Below are 25317 nucleotides of genomic sequence, written 5' to 3' on the forward strand. Positions count from 1 at the left end.
TTTCCTACTTTTCTACTTCATCTCCCCCTATTGTGTACCCACCTAATAGTTGTTTCCTTTGCACATCGTGCAGGCCATACCAGCAACCACCCTGCCACGAGGATGTGAATAAACATTTCTCATCAAAACCGAGATATTTTTCTTGTACGGCCTGGGCTGTTTATCATGGAGTTACACGTCACCTCCATAGTGTCTGGAGCACCAGCTTTGGTGACAGGAGGTTACAGCAGAGAATGTTGTCAGCAGGGCACTGTTTTGCTATGCCAGGTCATGTGCCCTTGCAGTGCCATGGAGATATCCATCAGTGCCCAACTATTTAGGCTACCACTGGTCCCAGCAGTTCAGTCCAGTACTACCAGTTGGTAGTACCAGCAGTTTTGTCTCACACTCCACACTGGCAAACCCAGCCCAGTCGATTCAGGTCTTCACCAACAGTATGTCAGCCATCACATGCTGGCAGTACCACCCCAGTAATGTCCCAGGTCTTCATACTGCCACCTACAATGAATCTGGGGCTCATTGTGTCGGCACATAATAGACAACATTACAGGAGAGGTATTTCTGTTGTATATTATAACTGAATTTAATTTTGTTAGTAAAGTTATTCTCTTAAAAGTGTCTTCAATTTCTCCTCAGTGTGAGCGTAGTAGTAGTAGTAGTAGTAGTAGTTTATTCATCCAATGACAATGTACATTACATGGATTTCGTCAAAGAACATAGTATAACAAAAATAAGATAATAGTGTACAGTTTCCTACATAATACAACGGTTCATTGTACCCACCACAATATTTTTATGCAATACAACTTTGATTACTGTCATATTATAAAAGTATGAGAAGGATCTTTTACCTACATGAAATACATTAAAAGTAAATAATTAATTTAACACTTTTGTTAAGAAATATTAACACTGAGGCTGTGGCAAGCATTAGATTTATTCTACCATTAACATATAGTAAATGAATGTAGTTACTTGCTACAAGGTTACTGCAGATATTCATTTACACTATAACAGCAGTTGGTCATTAAGAATTTAAATATTGCTTCCTTGAATGTAGATAATGTTTTTATTTCTTTTGGCTGAATTGGAAGTTTGTTGTACAAAATAGTACCCAGAATGTTGGTTTGTTTTTGTGTTAAAGCCTTGTTTACTCCTTTTATGTGGATGTCTTTGCACAGTCTTGGATTGTACGAGTGAAGACCTGAGTTGGTTTTGTAATCATCAATGTACATTTTTATATTAACAACACTTTTTTATATAGAGGCATGGTAAGGGTAGAATATTGAGGTGTTGTCATAACTGTTTGGAAGGTGTTAGCCTTTCACTGTTTGAAATTATTCTAACAGCATGTTTTTGTAAGGTGAAGATGGTTTTCATGTTTGCGTTATTATAACCCCAGAGGGTTAGGCCATAGGTGATAGCAGAATGGATGTAAGCAACGCAGACAGTTCTCTGCTGCACTCTTTACTACACTCAGTACTAATTGTGCGCCATGCAAAACAAGCAGAGCTTAACTTGTTAATGAGGTAGAGAATGTGGGCTTTCCAGTCTAAATTTTCATCAATTTGCACACCTAAGAATTTTGTGGCAGCTACCCTTTCAGTTTGTTTATTTTCAATTTTGATGTTCACATCATGATGAGACTTTGTTTTCCTGTAATGTATATAATTAGTTTTTGAAATATTTAAGGTTAGCCTGTTATGTTCAAACCAGTTTCGTATGCATTCCAAAACCCTGGTTGCAGATGTTGCAAATACCCAATTTATGTCTGTTACAACAATATTTGTGTCATCAGCAAACAAAGTTATATGTGTACCACTAATTGGGATCTTGATATCATTAATATATACATAAGAAATAAGAGAGGTCCTCGAATGCTGCCCTGAGGTACTCTGATTGGTACAGTCTGCATGTCCGATCTGTACACAATGCTTTGATTTTTATTGCTTGCTGAGGTAATTTCTACTGCCTGTTTTCTATTGCGGAGATATGACTGAAACCATTTTAGTGCAACTCCTCATATACCTATAGCTTCTAGTTTGTCTAGCAAGATATCATGATCAACAGTATCGAATTCCTTTGATAAGTCCAAGTTTATTCTTACTGTACTGTTATTTCTGTCAAGTCCTATTACAATGATTTTGATGAATTGAGTAATTGCTATTTCTGTACTCATGCCTTTGCAAAAACCATGTTGGTTTACAGACAGTTTGTAATTATATTTCTCATGACAGTGTCTACTATTTTTGAAAATGCAGGTAACAAAGCTTTTGGTCTATAGTTTCCTACTTCATATATATTACCCTTCTTATACAATGGTTTTATTTTTGAAATTTTTAATCTTTGTAGGAATGCCCCTTCTGTTAATGATATGTGAGGGTGGTTCTGCTATGACACTAGCACATTTAATTATGACTGTCCCTGGTACCTCGTCAATTCCAGAGGACATTTTATTCTTCATTGTTATTATTATCTTAAGAACTTCTAATTTATTTGTGGGACATAGCAATATTTAATGACCACGTTGCTCTCTTTGAACTGCGGTACTACTATTACTAGCAAAATGTTTACTCAGATTGACTGGAGTGTTTATGAAATAGTCATTTATGTAATTTGTTAGCGTACTATTTCTGAGTAACACACCTCAATCATCTTTTAATACATCTTGCTTTTTAACACTTTCGTTTGTTTCCTTTTTTACTATACTCCTATTTATTTATTTATTTGTCCATATAAATCTCTTTTTCAGGACATATATTGTACACAGGATATTGGACAGTAAACCTTTTTAGTTATTGGTTTTTCAAACATCAAACATACATACTTTGAATTTTTATGACAAATTGGATCTATACAGTTAATAATTACAAAATTTTGAAATACTGTATATTTATAACAATTAAAGATACAAATTTTTTCTTGCATAAGATACTGTGAGATTGAATAGTAGCAGTTTTTCAGAAGGTAGGCTGTCACAGACTTTTTAAAGCTTTGTAGTTCAGGAAGAGATTTTATATGTCTTGGTAATCTGTTGTACAGTTTTGTTCCTGCATGATATACACCTTTTTGGCATAATGTGGTGTTACAATGATTAACATGTATGTCACTGTCTGACCTGGTACTGTAATCATGGACACTTTTGTTTTGAGGAAAAAGGTTTTCTTTTCTCAGTATGCTTTTCTTGATATGCATGACTACTTCCAGTATATAAATGCAGGGAAGGGGTAGAATCTTTAGATATTTAATGAAAGGTTTGCATGGTTTTCTGCTGCTCACTTGTTTCATTATTCTTATAATTGCCTTTTGTTTCCTGAAAACTGTTATGGCCTGGTGTACATTTCCCAAGAAAATGATATCATACTTCAGTATTGAATGTATACGAGCAAAGTATAAAGCCCTAACTGTTTCTCCACTAGTATTTTTGCAGAGAATTCTTACTACATAGCTCATTTTTGCTAGTTTTGAATTTAGGGATGTGATACGAGTGCTCCATTTAAGATTTTCCCGGATATGAATCCCAAGAAATTTAGTTTCATTGACACAACTAATGTTTTGGTTATCTGTACATATTGGAGGTTGTACCAGATTTTTATTTTGATCAGTGTGGAAATTCATGAGTACCTTTTTTTGGGGATTAACTATTAGCCTGTTTCTGGTAATCCATTCAGACGCTCCTTTTGTAATATCTTTTGCAGATGCAGTAAGATTTTCTTCTTTATTCCCTTCGATAATAGACTAGTGTCATCTGCAAACAGTACTGGTTCAGAATCCCTGATGTGTGAAGGGAATCATTAATGTAGACGAAAAAACGAAAGGGACCTAAAATGAAGCCCTGTGGAACACAATGACTTAGTCCACATTGTTCTGAAAGGTGTACCTCGAGTTCATTTCCTTACATGTACTTAATTTCAGTTACCTGAGAGCGATATTCCAAATATGATTTAATCCACTGATTTGGCACACCTCTTACACCATATCATTCGAGCTTCCTCAGGAGTATAGAATGATCAATCACATCAAAAGCTTTTGTTAGGACCAAGACTAAACCTGAGATATTTCTGTGGTTCTCAACTGCATTTAAGATATGGTTTATCAGAATGAAAGTGGCTGTTTCAATTGATTGCTGTGGTCTGAAGCCATGTTGACATCCAGAAATAATATTATTCTTGTTGAAGAATATAATTAGTTTTGAAAGGAACATTTTTTCAATAATTTTCGAAAACTCTGACAATAGAGACACAGGCCTGTAGTTACCCATACATTGATGATCACCTTTTTTTATAGGGGTATTACTTTTGCCATTTTCAGTTGCTGAGGGAAGACACCATGGATAAGGATGAGTTGCTTATGTCCAATAAAGACGAAATTATTTGTCTAGCTGTTATTTTTATAATATAATCTGGAATATCATCAATACCAGTTGAATACTTACTCTTCAGTGAATTAATGGTATTTAGGAGCTCTGTTGGGCTTACTGGACTGAGGAACATGGATATATTATTTATTTCAATAGATGAAAGTTCTTTCCGTGTTGTATTAGGTGGATTTCCAAATTTTTCCTTCACTAATTTTCCAGCAACAGTTGCATAATAAGAATTGAAACTGTTTGCAACTGCCCTAGGGTCAGTGACATTCTTGGCATCGTGTGATATCACAATATTTTTGTGAGTTGTCTTCTTCCCCATAGGATCCTGCACAGCTTTCCACATGGACTTAGTTTTATTGCATGACTTCATAATATATTTGTCATTTTCCTTAATTTTTGCCTCTTTTATGACATGTTTCAAAACTAGCTTGTATTTTTTTAAATAATTAATAAATTATGGACTGCTGTGAGTTTTCGACAGCAGAAAAAGTTCCCACTTCCTTTTACAAGATAATCTAATGCCTGATGTAAGCCAGTTTTTGAATCTATCTGTACTTTTGGAAATCACTTTCCTTTGTGGAAAAGCTATGTCAAAGTTATGCTTGAAAATGCTAAAAAAATTTTCTATCTTTTTGTTGGTAATAGAGGTATCATATACTTCTCTCCGAGATTGTTCGCTGATTAGGTACTGGAAGTATTCAATATTTTTCCAACTATAAATTCTTTTACAGATAACATGTTCTATATTGGTCGAAATGTAATGTACAGGTATGGTCAGTAGTTGCAAAAGGTGGTCACTATAGCCGGTATCAAAGTTTTCTGATGTACACTTGTCCATGTTTACACATACCTGATCAAGGAGAGTGACACTAGTTTTTGTTACATGTTTAGGAGAGCTAACAGTCAGACAAAGATTGTAGGCTCTTATAATATTTAAAAACGTTTCCCTGTGAGGGCTATGGCTCAGAAAGTCAATGTTAAAATCACCACATAGTACCACTGTTTTCCCAGTTGTCTTACGTTTGCCTAAAGCAACGTCCAATTTTTTGAAAAAAAAGAAAGAAAAAACACTTATATTGCTAACAGGAGATCTGTACACACATAAAATAATAGTTTTTTCAAACATTAACTCAACAACAGCGATTTCAAAGTCTCTTTCACAACCAAGTTTGCAAACAGATGCTATACTCTTATAATCTGCATTTTCTTTTACATATATACAAGTTCCCCCATGTTTTGATTCCATTCTACAAAAGCAGTTTGCAAGGTTAAAATGCAATATTTTTAAGTACCGAAAATACTCATTTTGTAACCAATGCTCACCAAAACATAACACTGAAACATCTTTCCATTCACTATTGAGGAGTATATTTATTTCATCAACTTTGTTTGTCAATGACTGTACATTCTGGTGTACAATCTTGAGTGTGTATTTGCAGTTTAATTCTGCATCACATTTTTTTGTGATGCAGCCTACTTCCCTAAAAAATGTCTTTCGCCCTTTTTATAAGACATCGCATCTTTCTTTGTGACCCATTTGTCCAAAGTACTTTGGACTGCTTCTATATTATGCCTATTGTAACACAAATTTGCTAGACGACAGATTTCTTCAACCAAAAATTATTTCCCACTGTGATTTAAATGTAGGCCATGGCCAGTGTGCATGGACCTGTCTAATGTGCTTACCTTTATTAAGTTCACATACAGAAACGTTTTGCATACAGCATCTATCTCTTTTTTTACTCTTTCTATTAATTTATTAACACATGACCAAGGAGGTAGGTCGTATCTGTGTGGTTGATTTACAACAGCTACATTTGTTTTCCCTAATTTGGGTAGCACACTTTCAAGAAAAGTGATGAGTTCACTGCCTTTGTCTCTGGCAACATCATTTGCACCTGCACAAATTACGACACAGTCCTTTGGGTTAAGGTTTTCACATGATTTTACCACTGTTTTTGTCACTTCTACAATGCCTGCTCCTGGTTTGACAAAGGCTTGGACACTTGCGTCAGTTTGTGTATCTGTTACTTTTTCTGCTATCTGATGTACATGATTATCGGCAAAAATTATCACTTTTTGTTCTTTTTTGCACACTTGAGGCCAGTCGACAGATTTTTATTCACATTTCTTTGTTTAGGATGCGACACGCGCGAAAAAATGAACAGTGCACGGCTGTTGTTGTTTGTAATTATTATCTGGACTCGTGTTTCTGTCTCCCATAAGTCCAACCCCTCGTCCAAGTCGTGGGAGATGGGCAACGGCACAAAGTAGGGGACTGCCTATAGGGGCGATGTACAGCGGGGACTTCGTGTGCCCCAGGACCGCTACGGTAGCTGGGAAGGCCCTATGGGAACCCTGAAACGTGACGGCTAACGGGGCTCTGGTGAAGCTGCGATAGGCCTAGCAAGCCAGTAGTGGATACATCAACTGCTTTCAAAAAGGGAACATGCCTCGGATCACGGAACGGATTTACAGGAAACCGACCAAGCAATGGAAAAGGATTACGAAATGGTTTACGACTGGGCACCTTAAACGTAAGGACTCTAACTGGGAAGTTAGAAGAAATTGTAGAAATGATGGAAAGGAGGAAATTGGACATCTTGGGACTTGCTGAGACTAGGTGGAGAGGAGTTGGTGAAAAACCACTAAGTAAAGGATGTAAACTGTACTGGATAGGGAATGAGAGGGGAAGAAATGGAGTGGCAATAGTGGTCAGAGAGGGTCTGCAGGAGGAGGTGGAAGGTATCAATGATCGAATGATAAAATCCAGAGTACGAGTGAAAGGAAAAAGCATTGAAATCATCCAAGCATATGCCCCACAGGTGGGGTGTACAAAACAGGAGAAGGAGGAATTTGAAGATGACATGCAAAAGCAGCTAAATGGAGGTAATCGGATTATAATAGGGACCTCAATGCACATGTTGGCACAGACAGGAAAGGATTCGAGGAGATAATGGGACCAGAGGGCTGGGGGAACCGAAATAGAGAAGGAAAATTGTTGCTGGAATTCTGCAAGAGGAATAGGCTGGCGATCGCAATTCCTGGTACAAGAAGAGAAGTAGCCACAAAATAACTTGGTACAGTGGAGACTGGTCCCAAACTTCAGTAGTAGACTATGTACTAGTGGATAGGCAGATGATGAGCAGCCTCACAGATGTTAAGGTCATTCCATCTGAGGCCTTAGACAGTGACCATCGGCTGTTGGTAGCCACCCTGAGAGAGAAAAAAGATAGGAGGGCAACAGACATACAGGAGAAAAGGTTGAAGACATGGATGCTGAAAGAGGATGAACGGAGGACCCAGTACCAGACACTGATCAGGAAGAAGCTGCCAAAGGAAGATCAGAGAACAGTGGAAGAAGAATGGGGAGATTTTAAGAGGGCTCTAGTTGAGGTAGCTGAAACTGTGTGCGGAAGAACTAGCGCAAAGAGGAGAAGTAAGGAAACCCCATGGTGGAACAACATATGTAAAGAGGCAGTACTTCGAAAGAACAAAGCCTTCAGAGAATGGTTCCAGACCCGAACAGAGGAAGCTAGGGTAAAATATAAGGGAAGCAAGAAAGCGGCACAGACCATAGTAAGGGCGGAGAAAAAGAAGTGGATGGAAAAATGGACAAGAATGTTAGAAGAGGACAGTGAAGGGAACAAAAAAGTACTTTACACCATGGTAAGAAATAAGAGGAACGACAGAAGCGAGTGCCTGAGGATCATGGATAATAATGGAAGAGTTGTGGAGGAAATGCATGAGCTTAAAAAGATTTGGAAGGAGTACTTTGAAGATCTGTTGAATGCCGTCAAGCGGGTAACTAACAGCGATGGAGAACCTAAGGCAGCAGACGATTATAATAGTGGGGAAATTGATGACCTAACTTGGAATGAAGTGGAAGAAGCCATAAAGAGGATGAAAGGGGGCAAGGCACCAGGTTGGGACGAAGTAACAGTGGATATGATACGAGCAGCAGGAGAAGTAGGAACCCAGTGGCTATACAGAGTGCTGAGGGTGGTGTGGAAGGAGAACAGAATTCCTGAGGATTGGAAGAAAGGAATTATAGTCCCGATCTTCAAGAAAGGGGATAAAAGGAGATGTGAGAACTACAGAGGAATCACCCTGCTATGCCACTGTGGAAAAATCTATGAAAAGATCCTGGAGAAGAGAATAAGAAGCAGTATTGAAAGTAGACTGCAAGAGGAGCAGTATGGTTTCAGACCGGGAAGATCAACAACAGACCTCATATTTGCGGTAAGGCAACTGCAGGAAAGGCACTATGAGTACGGGAAGGACTTAATCATGGCCTTTTTAGATATTGAGAAGGCGTATGACAGTATCTATAGGGACAAGCTCTGGGATGTGCTGAACGCAAAAGGGATAGATGAAGAGATAACACGAAAAGTCAGAAAAATGTATGAGGGAAGTGAGAGTTGTGTGAAAGTGGGGAAGGAACGTACTGCATGGTTCAAGCTGGAAAATGGGCTGCGACAGGGAAGTGCACTTTCGCCTTTATTGTTTATTATTGTTATGGATGAAATCCTACAGCAAGTATCAGATGCAATTGGAGATCATAAAATGAAAGCAGTGCTTTTTGCCGATGACCTGATGTTATGGGGAAATTGCGAGAAGGAGGTGCAAGAGCAGTTAGATGTATGTGAGGCAACGGCAGCACAATATGGAATGCATTTCTCTGCAAAGAAAAGTGAAATAATTGACACAACAAGGAAGAAGAATAGGCCAAATGTGGATATAACTTGTGGAGGGGAAAAACTACAAGTGGTAGAGAACTTCAAGTACCTGGGAAGCATGATTGAAAGTAAGAGGGGAAACGCAATGGAAATAAATGAAAGGTGCAGAAAAGCAGGGCAGTTCTTCAAATGCATTAGGGGGCTTATTTGGAGCAAGGAGGTGCCACAGAAATCCAAGGGAATTATATACCGAACCTACTTTGTCCCTATATTGGCATACTTCCGTATGAGACATGGGTAATGCACAAAAGCGACGAAAGTAGAATACAAGCTAGTGAAATGAAGTTCCAGAGGAGCAGGTTGAGTGTAACAAGACGAGACAGATTGCGAAATGTGTATGTGAGGGAAAGACTAAAGGAGGAACCAGTACAGGACAGGATAGAAAAATCAGGACTGCAGTGGTATGGACACATGAAGAGAATGGATGAGGGAAGAATTCCAAAGAGGATGTTTGATCTGCAACTGGAGGGGAAAGGCCCAGGGGAAGACCAAGAGATAGATGGGTGAAGGGAGTGAAGGAATGTGTGACGAGAAGAGGAGAGAACTGGACGAAGGTGGAAGAGGGGGAATGGTGGAAAGACAGAACACGATGGAGAGGCTTGTGTTCCCGACAGACCCAGCCTGTGGCTGGAAACTGTCCAAGATGATGATGATGATGACTCGTGTTTCTGAATGACATTGTGGAATCATGTTTGTCATTATAACTATTTGATGCACTTACTTTATTATTTCCAAGTTTTGTGCTGGTTTCCACAGTCGTTTTCCTTTGATTACATCATTGGTAGCCGATATTCTTCCAGGTTCAGACGATGCTCTGTTTGTTGAGTTTTACAGCCAAGATGTTGCAGCAGTTTCTGCAATAAGGCTACAGTCCTTTTAAGTTCACTGATTTCACTGTTTTTTGCAGTTAAAAAGAGACGAAAATCATCGCAATGTTTGCATATCGATGTCACTGAATTTGCATTTGCCACGGTTTATTCACTAGATTCTGATCTTGTAATGATTTCGTTTGCGTTTTTTGCTTTAACTTCGCAGCAGTAACATTTCCCAGGTCGAACCACGATACTTTTTTTGCACTGAATACATAAAGGCTCATTCTTTTTTACGTTTCTCGTGGAACTCGATTTTCGTGAATCTTTTTTCACCACCATCTTGCTTTCGACTTGTTTGCTGTCCCTAAGATTACTTTATCATTGTGCACTGTCTTGGCTGTTTTAATTACTTTCTTATAAATTTTCTCATATGTCTTAACATATTCTGTAAAGTGAAAATCTTGGTTGTGTTTCCTTTGTTGATAGAGAAGTTTTATCTTTTGACTGGATACTCTGATAGCTGGTGTTATCCATTGGCTGCTGTTTCTTGGCATGACATTAATTCTTGTCAGTTTTTTTGGAAAACACATCTCAAATATGGGCATGAAAGTATTATAAAATGCATTGAATGATTCATCAGTTGATGATTTTGAGAACACGTCTCCCCAGGTTTCTTTTGCTAACAATTGGATAAAAATATTAACCTTTTCTGGGTAGAAGTGCCTTTTATATTCCCACTTGTACTTAACCACCTCAGGTACAGAAGAACCTATGCATGTTAGTAGTGTGTTGTGATCTGAAAGACCTAAGTTTACGTTTTGTGCCTCAGTAACATCATTTTCGATATTTCTAAAGATATTATCTAATAGGAACGAAGATGACTCTGTTATTCTAGTGGGGTCTGTGAAGAGCAGTTTCGTGTGAAAGTTGTGTAGGATACTCAAAAGCTGCCTTTTTTCTTCATTTTCAATTAACTGGTTGATGTTAAAATACCTACATAGTGATAAGTTCACTTCATTGTTAAACAAAATGTTTAGCACTGCTTACAAATTTTTTTAAAAAATATATGTTTTTGTCACCTAGTGGTGACCTGTATATTGATATGACAATTAGATTTTTATGCTTCTCCTCAGATTTTAGCTCTATGGCACATGATTCAAAATGTTTCTCGATATTTAGATGGTATGTTTCAGGTCTAACTTTATGCTGCAGCCCAGCCCTAGTATATATTCATACTCCACCATTTTTACAACACTGCGGCAGTAACGAGATGCTAATTCAAAATTGCTTATATTTATAAGACTTAATTCACTGACCGTGCACCAGTGTTCTGATAGACTAATAGCTACAAGAGATATCTACAAAGTTGTTTATTTCTAACACTTTATTATTGAGGCAATGAATGTTTCGACTCATTATCTTGAAAGTTTTGCAAGCATTTGTTATTTTGTTAATACCTGATTTCTGATGCTTATCTGCAATTTTTCGGGCTGATTTGTCACAATCTTTGCCATAAAAAATCATCACTAAGTGAAGCAGCTGTACCCCTCCTCAGGCAATCAACACTGCGAAGTTCCGTGTCCGCTGCTGTTGGTGAAATGCTTTCTCGTACACTCACTGTTTTTGCTGTTTTTTACTGTCACTGTTTCTGCTGGAGGTGGGGCTGTTGCTGTAACTGATGTTGTCGTTGGTGGTGGTGGCTTCTTTTTATTCTGCAGGTGACGTTATGCCTAAAAAAGTCTTGGCGTGTTTGTTGAGTATGGCTTCTACTTCTTGGTGACGATCAAGTGGTGAAGTTATTTTGGAGCTCGCAAAATTTGTGCTTCATTCACCACTGTCCTTTTCGACTTGAACCATTTCGTAATTTGAGGCTGTTTTACGATTTGATTGATTGTTCGTTTCTAGCCTACTGGGTTTAAACCACTTCGTAATTTCGAACTGATTGGGGGGCTTTACTGTTTGCTGCTCGCCAAAAACGGTTTTTAATTTGCCTTAGGTTGCTACTTGTCTCGGATTCTTTATTGTCAGGCGAGATACTAGTAAATATTTTATCAGCAAGAACCTCTTTTCCTGATGCGTTTAAATGAAGGCTGTGAGCTGTATAGAACCTGCGCTCTAAAATGTTTGTGTCTGTAACATCAACATTCAGGAAATGAGTACATATTTCCGCGAAACTCTTGTTAGCGACACTAATTTCGCGGTTTACGCATGACCAAGTCGATTAAGTCATGACGCTGTGGGACATTGACAAAGAGAACATTTGTATGAGTTAAATTATTTAGACAATTTCTCAGTTCTGTGATAGCCTTGTATGATTCATTTCTATAAACTTCATTAGCTCCTCCGAGCAAAACAACAAAATTATCCTTAGTGAAGCTAGTTACTTCACTAGACTTTGTTAGGGTTGTTAGTTCTCGTAATGAGACCCCAGGCTTCACAAATCCAGATACCATGAAGTTGTATTTTTTCGTTAACACTGCGGAAATTCTCCGGGCGTGACTATGGTTCAAATGGCTCTGAGCACTATGGGACTTAACTTCTGAGGTCATCAGTCCCCTAGAACGTAGAACTACTTAAACCTAACTAACCTAAGGACATCACACACATCACACATCCATGCCCGAGGCAGGATTCGAACCTGCGACCGTGGCGGTCGCGCGGTTCCATACTGTAGCGCCTAGAACCGCTCGGCGTGACTATCCCCTAATACACAAATCTTCTCGCGTTTTCCAATTTCCACACTCGGGGAATCAATTAGCAACGGTCTGTTTACTTTATGCGATTCATTTCCAAACTTTTCGGCTCCGACTGATGTGTTCAAAGAATCTTCAGCAGTGTGCGCAATAAAGTTTTTATGCATTTATGATTGTCTTTTTTTAAGCACTAGAGTTTCACTGTTTTTACACACGGAAGTTATAGTTAACTACGGTCTGTTTACTTTTTGCGATTCAAATCCAAACTTTTCGGCTCCGACTGATGTTTTCAATGAATCTTCAGCAGTGTAAACAATAAGGTTTTTATGCACTTTTGATTGACTGTTTTTAAGCACTAAGATTTCACTGTTTTTACACACGTAAGTGTTAGTGTTATTTTGAGATTGCACTTCCTGGGAACAGTTTTATTCCGTTTCCCACTTGTTTCCTGATGACGAATCTTCTTTGTTCATCAGCGCCTCACAATTCGGGATTGAAGTTTCTTCATGTCCGTTTTTAAAGCACCGATTATAAATTGTAAACTGGAAAAACGTTCATTAAGCCTTGAAATTTCGTCCTTAAAATTTACACACGTTTTCTTTTTACCACCGAAATTTACTTTTTTCCGCGGAGAAGCACGATTTACTTTGACACTCGCCACCATCTTGGGACTGTGAATGGACAATGAGGAAGAAGGTTTTGTGCAGTGTTACATGTGTTATAGTATGTTGTTGTTATTGTCTTTCCTCCTCTTGTCTGCCATACTTAAATGGCAATAATGTAAAAAAGCTTGCTGACATTGTCTTCACATGTTTCATGTTTCAGTGTGATTTCTGTCGGGTTTCAGAGTTGTTGTCTGCTGCTGCAGGTTTTGTTTTCACGTGTTAGTTACTTTTGCTGGGGCAATGTTTTCCTGCTTGTTCTGTTCCAGCAGTCAGAGGGTAGTGTTCTTTGCATTCACAGTTCTCCCACCTGCGTGTGGTTTTAAATTTATGCCGGCCGGTGTGGCCGTGCGGTTCTAAGCGCGTCAGTTTGGAACCGCGTGACCGCCACGGTCGCAGGTTCGAATCCTGCCTCGGGCATGGATGTGTGTGATGTCCTTAGGTTAGTTAGGTTTAAGTAGTTCTAAGTTCTAGGGGACTGATGACCTCAGCAGTTAAGTCCCATAGTGCTCAGAGCCATTTTTTTTTTTAAATTTATGCAGCTAGTTTCTTAGTAGTTTGTGTTTTCTCTGCACAGTTCAGGCAGTTTGTTAAAGTGTGTACTAGTGTGATTTTCCGTTCACATGGCTGGTCTAAGTTATTTTCAGTATACACTCCTGGAAATTGAAATAAGAACACCGTGAATTCATTGTCCCAGGAAGGGGAAACTTTATTGACACATTCCTGGTGTCAGATACATCACATGATCACACTGACAGAACCACAGGCACATAGACACAGGCAACAGATCATGCACAATGTCGGCACTAGTACAGTGTATATCCACCTTTCGCAGCAATGCAGGCTGCTATTCTCCCATGGAGACGATCGTAGAGATGCTGGATGTAGTCCTGTGGAACGGCTTGCCATGCCATTTCCACCTGGCACCTCAGTTGGACCAGCGTTCGTGCTGGACGTGCAGATCGCGTGAGACGACGCTTCATCCAGTCCCAAACATGCTCAATGGGGGACAGATCCGGAGATCTTGCTGGCCAGGGTAGTTGACTTACACCTTCTAGAGCACGTTGGGTGGCACGGGATACATGCGGACGTGCATTGTCCTGTTGGAACAGCAAGTTCCCTTGCCGGTCTAGGAATGGTAGAACGATGGGTTCGATGACGGTTTGGATGTACCGTGCACTATTCAGTGTCCCCTCGACGATCACCAGTGGTGTACGGCCAGTGTAGGAGATCGCTCCCCACACCATGATGCCAGGTGTTGGCCCTGTGTGCCTCGGTCGTATGCAGTCCTGATTGTGGCGCTCACCTGCACGGCGCCAAACACGCATACGACCATCATTGGCACCAAGGCAGAAGCGACTCTCATCGCTGAAGACGACACGTCTCCATTCGTCCCTCCATTCATGCCTGTCGCGACACCACTGGAGGCGGGCTGCACGATGTTGGGGCGTGAGCGGAAGACGGCCTAACGGTGTGCGGGACCGTAGCCCAGCTTCATGGAGACGGTTGCGAATGGTCCTCACCGATACCCCAGGAGCAACAGTGTCCCTAATTTGCTGGGAAGTGGCGGTGCGGTCCCCTACGGCACTGCGTAGGATCCTACGGTCTTGGCGTGCATCCGTGCGTCGCTGCGGTCCGGTCCCAGGTCGACGGGCACGTGCACCTTCCGCCGACCACTGGCGACAACATCGATGTACTATGGAGACCTCACGCCCCACGTGTTGAGCAATTCGGCGGTACGTCCACCCGGCCTCCCGCATGCCCACTATACGCCCTCGCTCAAAGTCCGTCAACTGCACATACGGTTCACGTCCACGCTGTCGCGGCATGCTACCAGTGTTAAAGACTGCGATGGAGCTCCGTATGCCACGGCAAACTGGCTGACACTGACGGCGGCGGTGCACAAATGCTGCGCAGCTAGCGCCATTCGACGGCCAACAAATCGGTTCCTGGTGTGTCCGCTGTGCCGTGCGTGTGATCATTGCTTGTACAGCCCTCTCGCAGTGTCCGGAGCAAGTATGGTGGGTCTGACACACCGGTGTCAATGTGTTCTTTTTTCCATTTCCAGGAGTGTAGTACGGTGCATTTGCTGGTTGACAATGCCAGCATTTGCTGGTGTCATCCCAGTCACTCCAGTCGTTGTTGCTAGCCCAGCCACCGCACACCGACAGCAAGCCCTGTGTTGTGCCTTCTCGCAAGTTTTGCCATAAGACCTGCAGCGTCCAGTCCTTGGCTGCGGTGGAGGCCCGTCGCTCTTCCCCTATGTGGAGAACGCATTCTTGTCTTGTTCGGATAGTTTCTTGTGTTAATTAGTGAGTCATTTCTGTATTTTCATGTATGCAGCATTGACATTTTGCAAAGTTTCTGTACTATTCTTGTGTATCAAAAGTCACCGGTTCTACACCCTACGCTCAGGAATCTTGTTAGTTCTGGCTTGCATTCTTAATTAGTGATTGTGTACTTCTTATATATGCGTAGTGTGTTTGTTGCGTTCAGTGTGCCTAGAATGCAAGGTTCTGTTATTGTATTTTCTTGGTCAGTTCCTGGGCACATTTTTTCTTTGCTGACTGTATTGTTGCTCATTCCAGTTCCTTGGACTGTTATAGCTGGTGGCGGATGGGCTTGCCCCATGAGAACCATATGTCTTTGAGATAGCAGTACCATCTCTTTCTAAGGGGAGAAGGATAACGTATCCACTCAGTAGTTGTTTCCTCCATACACCAGACAGGCTGTGCAGCAGCCATCCCAACAGGAGGATGTGCGTAAATGGCTTTCTGTAAAACAGAGATATTTTTCTCGTACGGCACAGGCTGTTCGACACGGAGTTAAATGTCATCTCCACAGTGTTTAGGGGCGCCAACCTTGCCGACAGGCTATGTGCCTGGTGCAGCAGAGAGTGCTGTTGGGAGGATACTATTTTGCTATTTCGAGTGACGTGCCCTCACAGCACCACACGGATATCCGTCCACGTCTGACTATTTAGGCCACCACCAGACTGTGCACCCTACACCTCAAGTTGGCAGCACTAGAAGATCTGTTTGGCCACATCAGCAGTTCAGTGCAGTGCTACCAGTTAGCAGCACCAGTAGTTTTGTATCAGCATTCCACACCGTCTAATTCATCCTGTTTCACACCAGGAGTACCAACCCAGTAATGTCCCGGGTCTTCAAACTGCCAACTACAACGACTGGGGTTTATCGTGTAGGCACTTCAGAGACAATGTCACAGGAGAGATATTTACGTTGTGTGTTGTGTAGATATTCGTGTAAGGATATTATAATTGAGTTTCATTTTGTTAACAAAGTTATTCTTTTAAAAGTGTCTTTGGCCACTCCTCAGTATGAGGATATGTCTCTCTACTTTCCTACTTCATCTCCGTCTACTTTCATATTTCATCCTCATCTATTTCTTTACTTATTTCATCTTCACCTACATTCTTAATACATCTTCATCTTCTTTCTTAGTTCATCTCCTGTGAGAAATGGTACTTCACTCCAAAATGCTTAGGGTTTTTAAAATTTACACCTTATTAGATTTCTTGCCATATATGCCTTCACCGAAGAGAGATGAATGGCTTAATGAGTCATGCTTATTGATGAGGACAACGTGGAACATTCTGCATTGTTCTCTCACTGAGATTCTAATACTTGTTAATGAGATGTCAACTACATATCTGTGACATTTCAATGAAGAGTGCTTGTGCAGTACATTTTTGTGTTTACATTGTTACCAAACAGCGAGGTCATCGGTCCCGTCGAATTAGGTAAGGACGGGGAAGGGAGTTGACTGTGCTCTTTCGAAGGAACCGTCCCGACATTTGCCTGAAGCAGTTTAGGGAAAGCGTGGAAAACTTAAATCAGGATGTCTGGATGCGGGTCTGAATTTTTGTCCTCTTGAATGCAAGTGCAGTGTGCTAACCACTGCGCCACCTCACTTGGTTTGTTATTAGGAAATGAAAGAGAGAGAGAAGTCCAGTGCTGGTATATAGCTTACTTCTCCCAGTAACATCAAGGGCACTGCTGACCTTTATATCCCCATCTGATGAATGGATCATTATCATCTGTTACCTCTATGAACCACAGAGCAGAAACAAAAAATTTAACCCAAATCAGTGGCACACTATCTGGTAACAAGGAACTGCATTCCCACAACTGTATTTTCTTGTGATAAAAATTTCATTACCACCAGGATGAAACCCCAGGTGGGATCACTCTGCCCCCCCCCCCTCCGAAAAAAACATGCAGTAATCAGATTTCCTATAGGCTGTTTCTAATTTATATTTACTGCAATCTTCTTAGTAAATGGTTGCTTTTATGTCCGATTGCTTTTGTTGTGTAACAGTAAATCAGAAGATAAATTTCCTGACCATATTCAGCTAGAGATGAGAACATAATAACTACCTTAATTTACTCATCTATGTTTATTCAGTCTATTTAAGCAATCTAATAATCTTACCTTAAGAAATTTACAACACTTTTTATAAATTGTTGTCTAGTTGTTGGAGTAGATGCCATGTGGGAATAATTTGCAGAGCCTTCATTCCAGCCACCAATAGCAATGGAGACTTTCAGGTGAGGGTACTGGTTTTTTAAACCAGTTATCTTCTTGTAATTACCTACACAAATGTATTACAATATTAATAACTATGTCAGACTTTTTTTACTAGTAAAGTGAGGAAGGATTACCATTCTCAAAGCATGAAAGATCCGGAATGACAGCAAAGAGAGTAGAAGGATTTTTTTTGTTTATTTTTGTAACAATCATAATAGTCTATTCAGCAGATACTTGGTTTAGTTCCTATGTAAGAAATAGGATGCAGAAATCTAAACTAGGATGTTTGAGTAATGCAAAGAGGGACATGACATTGTCAACATCAATAGAAATCACACCAGGCACTTTGCAGGAAACATAACTGTTGCTGCTCTTACATTAATGAACTACCATTTTATTTTAATTATGAGGCAGAATCAGTTTTTTTTCAGATGAAACAAGCATTATTGTCAAAATAAACAGAGAAGCAGAAACAGAGTAAGTAGCAAATGCTGTTTTTCTCAAAATTATTCACTAGTCTTACGTAAATGATCTAAGCTTTAAATTAAAAAACAAGAAGAAGAAAAAAAAAGAAAACGCAGTTAATACAGTTTTGTTCTGTAAAAAATACCCACCACCTTTTAACATAGTTTAACTCACTAACAAAAAATTATAAACAAGGTAGGAAGAAGAAAGTACTTGGGCATATATTTTGATGTAATCTGAAACCGGAAAAAAGTTTAATAGTCCTGCTAAAACATTAAGGGTCAGCTACTTTTGCCATAAAAATAATGGCCAAAAATGATGATCCAGAAATCAGTATTTTAACATGTTTTGCACGTTATCATTCACAGATGTTCTATATTTATTTATTCATCCCCTTCATAGGATGTAGGTATACAAGATATAGGACATTTATATGCAGAGCAATATATATATATATATATATATATATATATATATATATATATATATATATATATATATATATATATATATATATATATATATATATATATATATATATATATATATATAGTCTGATAGCCTGCCCCTCCATAAATATTGAAACTAACTGTGAGAGTGGCAGTGTTGCTATCTGTATAGCAGAAAGTTTGTCTTCCTCCACATTTTAGTGGTCAGCATGGCTGAATGCCATGCAATGGATCTGGGTTCGATTCCCAGCTGGGCCAGACATTTTCTCTGCGCAGAGGCTGGGTTTTGTGTTGTCTTTTTTATCATCTCATCCACATTGACATGCAAATCCCTGAGGTGGTGTCATCTTCTTAGATGACAGGTGGCCAGAACCCCTGCAGATGGGGCTCACAGCCTAGCCACATGCATAATCATTATTGCAGCTGACAGTTCCACCTGGAGCAGCCATGACTAGAAGTTGCTGCCCAGCAAACACACAATACCTGGGAATAGTCATTGGTCCATTACAAGAAATAAACATCAATCTCAGCGGTTTTTAACTTACCACTTATACCTCCATTCCACTGGTATCAGACTACAGCTATTACTTCAATTTTATGGACCTGGATTTTGATTTGGAACTCTTATTGCATGTGTTGTTGTTTAATATGATTCTGACTTTGTTATTGGTACTGATTTGCATTCATGTTACCTGCAGTCATAAAGTCACTGTCTACAGCATTTATGGCCATTGCCTTAGCTCTGATATTGGTTTCCGCATAACATGTGGTTTGTTTGACTTACCTGCTTAGTTTGTATCAAGCTGAAACATAGAAGTAGTGATGAAGACTCAAACCCTTCCACACTATTAGTGAATCCATAGACTCAATGCTCATCAAATTGTGGCAGCAGCAACTATTGTTGAAGCAGCAAATTTGCAGATAGTTCAAGATATTATGAAAAGAGTAAAGCAACTTCTTGAAATATACAGCAGAATGGGATAATGCTAGTAACAACATCAACACCATGGACTGGTATCTATGTCTGCATTGTCATTGGATTGGAATTTATCTTCTGATGGTTTTACTAGACGGTAAATTACAGCGTCATCTGCAAACAATCTAAGGGGGCTGCTCAGATTATCACCTAGATCACCTCTGAGAGGAAATCACGAATCCAATCACACAACTCAGACAATACTCCATATGCAAACAGTTTGATGAATAGTCACTTGTGAGGAACAGTATCAAAAGCCTTCTGGAAATCTAGGAATATGGAATCGATCTGAGATCCCTTGTCGACAGCACTCATTACTTCATGGGAATAAAGAGCTAGCTGTGTTGCACAAGAATGATATTTTCTGAATCCGTGTTGGTTATATATCAATAAGTCATTTTCTTCAAGGTGATCCATAATGTTCGAGTACAGTATATGCCCCGAAGTCCTGCTGCAAATTGAGGTCAGTGATATGGGTCTGTAATTCAATGGGTTACTCCTATTTCCTTTCTTGAAAATTGGTGTGACCTGTGCAACTTTCCAGTCTTTAGGAAGAGATCTTTCGTCAAGTGAGCGGTTGTATATGATTGCTGAGATAGTCGCTATTGTGTCTGCATACTCTGAAAGGAACGTGACTGGTATAGCCTACCATCTGGACCGGAAGACTTGCCTTTCTTAAGTGATTTGAGTTGTTTCGCAACACCTAAGATATCTACTTTTATGTCACTCACGCTAACAGCTGTTCTGGTTTCGAATTCTGGAATATTTACTTTGTCTTCTTTCGTGAAGGAATTACAGACTACTGTATTTAGTAACACCGCTTTAGTGGCACCATCATCGGTAACATTTCCATCGCTATCGCGCAGTGACGGTATTGACTGTTTCTTGCCTCTGGTGTACTTTACATACGACCAGAATCTTTTTGGGTTTTCTACCATATTTTGAGACATGTTTCATTGTGGAAACTATTAAAAGCATTTCGCATTGACGTCCACACTAAATTTCTGGATGTAAAAGCGTTCCTGTCTGATCCACAGTTTTAGAGCCATTAGTGTTGAGCCATGCAAGCCTGTACCTCATACTATTAATGCCAGCTATCTTCGTTGACTGATACATGGAATTTGTCTGGTCTGCCAAAAGGGGGCAGGGCGAGCAGTTTGGAGAAGGTGGGTCACCATGAGAGAGCTAGGATGAGGGCGCTACTCTGAGTGGGGCCCTTTTCATCATGCTGTCGGTGCAGTGTGAGCAAAGAAGAAAAGGCTGTGTGACAATTGTGTGTATGGAATGTTAGAGAACCTGCTGCAGAAATGAAAGAGATCTATACTTTAGTGAGGAAGGATGTTAAGCTAATTTATATTGGCTGACATTCATTGCCCCTGTGGAATCTGTGGCACTGAAAGCGATCCTATTGGGAGCAAAAGCTGAATACTTGCCTGTTCTTGGAATGTTAATATTTCCTCCGTTGCTTGAAGGTTCCAACACTTCTTGTGTAGCTCAGAGTGACTGTTGACTTTGTATTACATTGCTCTGCTATGATGAATGTTCATAATCCCTTCTCAGTGGACGAGTTTCAACCTTGCAAAAGAATATAACTGTATTTGTCCTATCTAATTCTATTTCTCATTCACTTTCACTAGCTGCATCCGTGTGCTCACCAAAAGTTTCAGTTTTAGTTCTAGTTCAGACTGAGTATTTGCCTTGTATCTAGTGGTGGTTTTACCTATTGTAGTAGTTGCCAGTGTTAAATAAACTTAGTTCCATTTGTTTTGTGTGGGTCTGGTTGAGCCACCATGGAAATCACCCTTGGTCAGATAAAGTGAGAGTGTGTAAATCAGTGGGTGGCTATTGGTCAGTATTTATGTGTTATCCCATCTAAGCAGATATAGCATAATCTAGTCAACAATTGGCAATATGTAACTGTATGCCTTAAGGTCATTTCTACAGATTTCAATTTCGGTATTTAATGTAGCTAAAAACATTCTTAGACATCTGATATTGGCATTTTGGTGCCATGTCATACTGAGCAGTATAACTGTAAATACTCAGCATTATATAATATGATTAATTACTTCTGAAATCAGTTCATTTAGCATTTAATGAAAACTTCTTAAACAAGTATTCTTTTTAAAAATGTTATTATTATTAACATTTTAGCACTGTGCCTGCTTTTGGTAATTTAACAGGTACTACTCATTATAAGTCACTGCTAAGAGTGTTGAAGTGCTGTTTAACCTGCCTTAAGGAAAATGTTAATAAAAGTTATTATTGTCATTTTGCTGCTGTGCTGTATTCCATAGTTCAATTTAATGGTGACTACTCATTAGTATTCAAGCTGATAAGTCACTGCTGACGTTGCTGAAGTAGTATTTAACCTGCCTTAAGGAAAATATTATTAAGATTTATTTTGGTCATTTTGCTGCTATGTTGTATTACATAGTTTAATTTAACAACAACTACTCGTTAGTATTTAATCTGAAAAGACATTGCCAAGGTTGTTGAAGTGGAATTTAACTTGCACTTTAAAATTTTTTCTTGGAAGTTGTTATTGTAATGTTAGGACTGTGCTATATTTCACATACAAACTGTAATCGTTCATTATATGTATTCCTTCGCATTCTATTGTCTTGAAGCTGAGGCCTTAATTTGTAAGTACAAGATTATTAATAAACCCTGATATTCCTGTTAAATAAAAGATTATTCCTGTTACCCAACACTTCCCTACCAAACCACCCCCCCCCCTCCCAAATCTGCTGTGAAAGATGGTAGCACCCTGGAACTCTTGAAGAACTGGGTGTAACAAAAAACAAAACGTCCAAGGGAGAGTGCCTGAAAAAACACGGGAAGCAGAATGCAGGGAGAGGAGATGGAGGTCTTGACAGAGGGAAGTGAGGCACAGTCTGACTAGTAAAGGATGAGTATCAGGAGGACATCACCCCTCATATGCAAAGAGAATTGGAAATGTGGACGATTACGAAATTGCCAAATGGTGATTGCATAGGAGACCAAGAGCTGTGACCATGAAATCTGAAGAGAGAAGATCCCTGTTTTGGCAAGGAGACTGTCTATGGGACTAGTCCAAAAGGCACCAGTGACCAGATGCAAGCTGTATAGGTGGACTGGGCCTAATTGTTTCAGAGTTGAAGGAGAAGCCAAGCCATAACCTCGTAACAACAGTCCAGTCATGACGAAAATAAGGTCTGGTAAATAGAGATAAGAGTAGCACTATCTACACCCCAAGAGGTGTGGACAAGGAAGCAAAGAGCATTAAGCTTTCACATGCAGCTTGTCTTCAGGTGATGAATGTGGGGTAGCCTAGCCAACTTTTTTCATCAAAAAGGAGGCCCAAGAAACAGGAGTGTGCTATGATGTCCAGCTGCTGGGTACCTAAGTAGAGTTCAGTGTCAGGATGGACTGTGGTATGACAGCAGAAATGCATGATCGACATTATTTTAGCAGAGGATTAGAAATCATGTGAAAGAGCTCATGCAGAGGCCTACCATATCGCACCTTGAAGTTGGTATTGAGGAGAGGCTAATGTGTGGGAGCTGTACCAAAAGCAAAAAACATCAACATGCAACCCAGGGATGACCGGTGGCCCAACAGAGGTCACTAGCCCATTGTGGCAATGAGAAAGAGATTGACACTGAACACAGAGCCCTGTGGGCTGCCATTATCTTGGACCTATGGGGACTTGAGTGAAATGCTGACTCTAACTTGGAGCAACTGGTGATATAAAAACTGATGGATAAAACCTGGTAGTGGGGGCTTGAAAGCCCCACTCATGGAGGATAAGTGAGATGTGATGCCAAGCAGTGTTGTATGCCTTAAGCAGGTCAAATCAGACTGTGGTACGGTGTTGGCATTTAGAAAAAAGGCTGTTGGGTTACTGCTTCCAACCTAAGTAGATGGTTGGTTGTGAATTGTCCCACCCACAAACCATTCTGATGGGAGGACAAAACATCCCAAGATTCGAGAATGCAGCATAATCTGCAGGCAACCATCCTTTCAAGCTGCTTACAGAGTACGTTGGTGAGACTGACTGGCTGGTAACTGTAAAGAGATGTTGGGGTCTTGCCTAGCTTAAGGATTGGGCCAATTATGCTATCTCACCATTGTGAGGGGAAGGCAACTTGGAGTGTGATATAATTGAAGACCCTGAGGAGATGTTACTTTTGGGGAACATTAAATTGCTGGATCATCTGATTGTGGATTGAATCAGGGCCTGGGGCTGTGTCTTGTGATAAGGCAAGAGCCTGAAGAAATTCCCAGAGAGTACAGGATCCACTATATGATTCAGCTTGGTTGGGAGTGAGACACATGGGGATGTCATCACGTGTCACTTATGCAGTAGGGAGGTAGCCATATAAGGAAAGAATTCCAGTGCTGTTGTAAAGTGGATCACAAGGTGTTCTGTAAGAACTGATGAATTGGTATGAAGACCATCCTGTAGGACAAGACCTACAACAGCTGTCGATTGTTAGCGGCCCTTAGACCGTGGAGCTGGTCCACACCTGACATGAAGATGCATACATCCCCCAGGAGGAGAAATGGCACTCTCACAATTCGTTATTACTGTGCTTGGATAGATAGTGGGCCTTAGCATGAAGTTGCTTAAAAATGACAAGGTTTGTCTGCAGAGAATGTTGTTTGAATTGTTTCAGGGCTTGTTGGCAATCCTGAATAGCTATTGCAATGTCTTTGGCCCACCATGCCAGGACGTTACATTTCAGATGTGCTACGACCCGTCACTCTACCCTTCATTCGATCTCTGCGAAACACTACATTTCAGCAGGATAATGAACGACCGCATGTTGTAGGTCCTGTACGGGCTTTTCTGGATACAGAAAATGTTCGACTGCTGCTGTGGCCAGCACATTCTCCAGATCTCTCAACAACTGACAACGTCTGGTCAATGGTGGCCGAGCAACTGGCTCGTCACCATACGCCAGTCACTACTCTTGATGAACTGTGGTATCGTGTTGAAGCTGCATGGGCAGCTGTACCTGTGCACGCCATCCAAGCTCTGTTTGACTCAATGCCCAGACGTATCAAGGCCGTTATTACGGCCAGAGTTGGTTGTTCTGCGTAGTGATTTCTCAGGATCTATGCACCCAAATTGCGTGAAAGTGTAATCACATGTCAATATAATATATTTGTCCAATGAATACCCGTTTATCATCTGCATTCCTTCTTGGTGTAGCAAATTTAATGGCCAGTAGTGTAATTAAAGATTTAAACGCTCAACCAAACGATGTTTGTATTATTATTGCTGGAGCTAACGGTGTTTATAAAAATGTGTCGAAAAATGCAATCACAGCATTGCGAAATGCACTGGAAAGGATCTCGCCAAGAAAAACAGTCGTCGTTAGCATCTCACACAGACATGATCTAATAAATAGTTCATGTGTAAATAATGAAATCAAATTCACAAACAGAACGTTTCAAAAGGTATGCAAAGCATTCAAGGACGTGAAGTTTTTGGACAGTAATTCCAAAGAGAGAAACCAGTTTACTCGACACGGAAAGCAGAGGACCCGGCTAGAAAAACGTGTACTCGCTAAAGCACTTATAGCAGAAACATTCAAACTATTTGAAAACACC

The 25317-nt window shown here is 40.2% G+C and overlaps 1 protein-coding gene across 1 annotated transcript in view; it reads right to left on the minus strand.

Annotated features, from left to right (window-relative positions):
- Positions 1–25317, minus strand: part of LOC124723228 (probable chitinase 2) — a 278220-nt gene that overhangs the window by 112672 nt on the left and 140231 nt on the right. The window contains exon 3 of the mRNA XM_047248419.1: positions 17731–17890. Coding sequence (XP_047104375.1) covers positions 17731–17890 — 160 coding nt within the window. The remainder of the gene's footprint in view (positions 1–17730; positions 17891–25317) is intronic.

Source organism: Schistocerca piceifrons, chromosome X (assembly GCF_021461385.2).
Source record: "Schistocerca piceifrons isolate TAMUIC-IGC-003096 chromosome X, iqSchPice1.1, whole genome shotgun sequence".
Classification (NCBI taxonomy): domain Eukaryota; kingdom Metazoa; phylum Arthropoda; class Insecta; order Orthoptera; family Acrididae; genus Schistocerca; species Schistocerca piceifrons.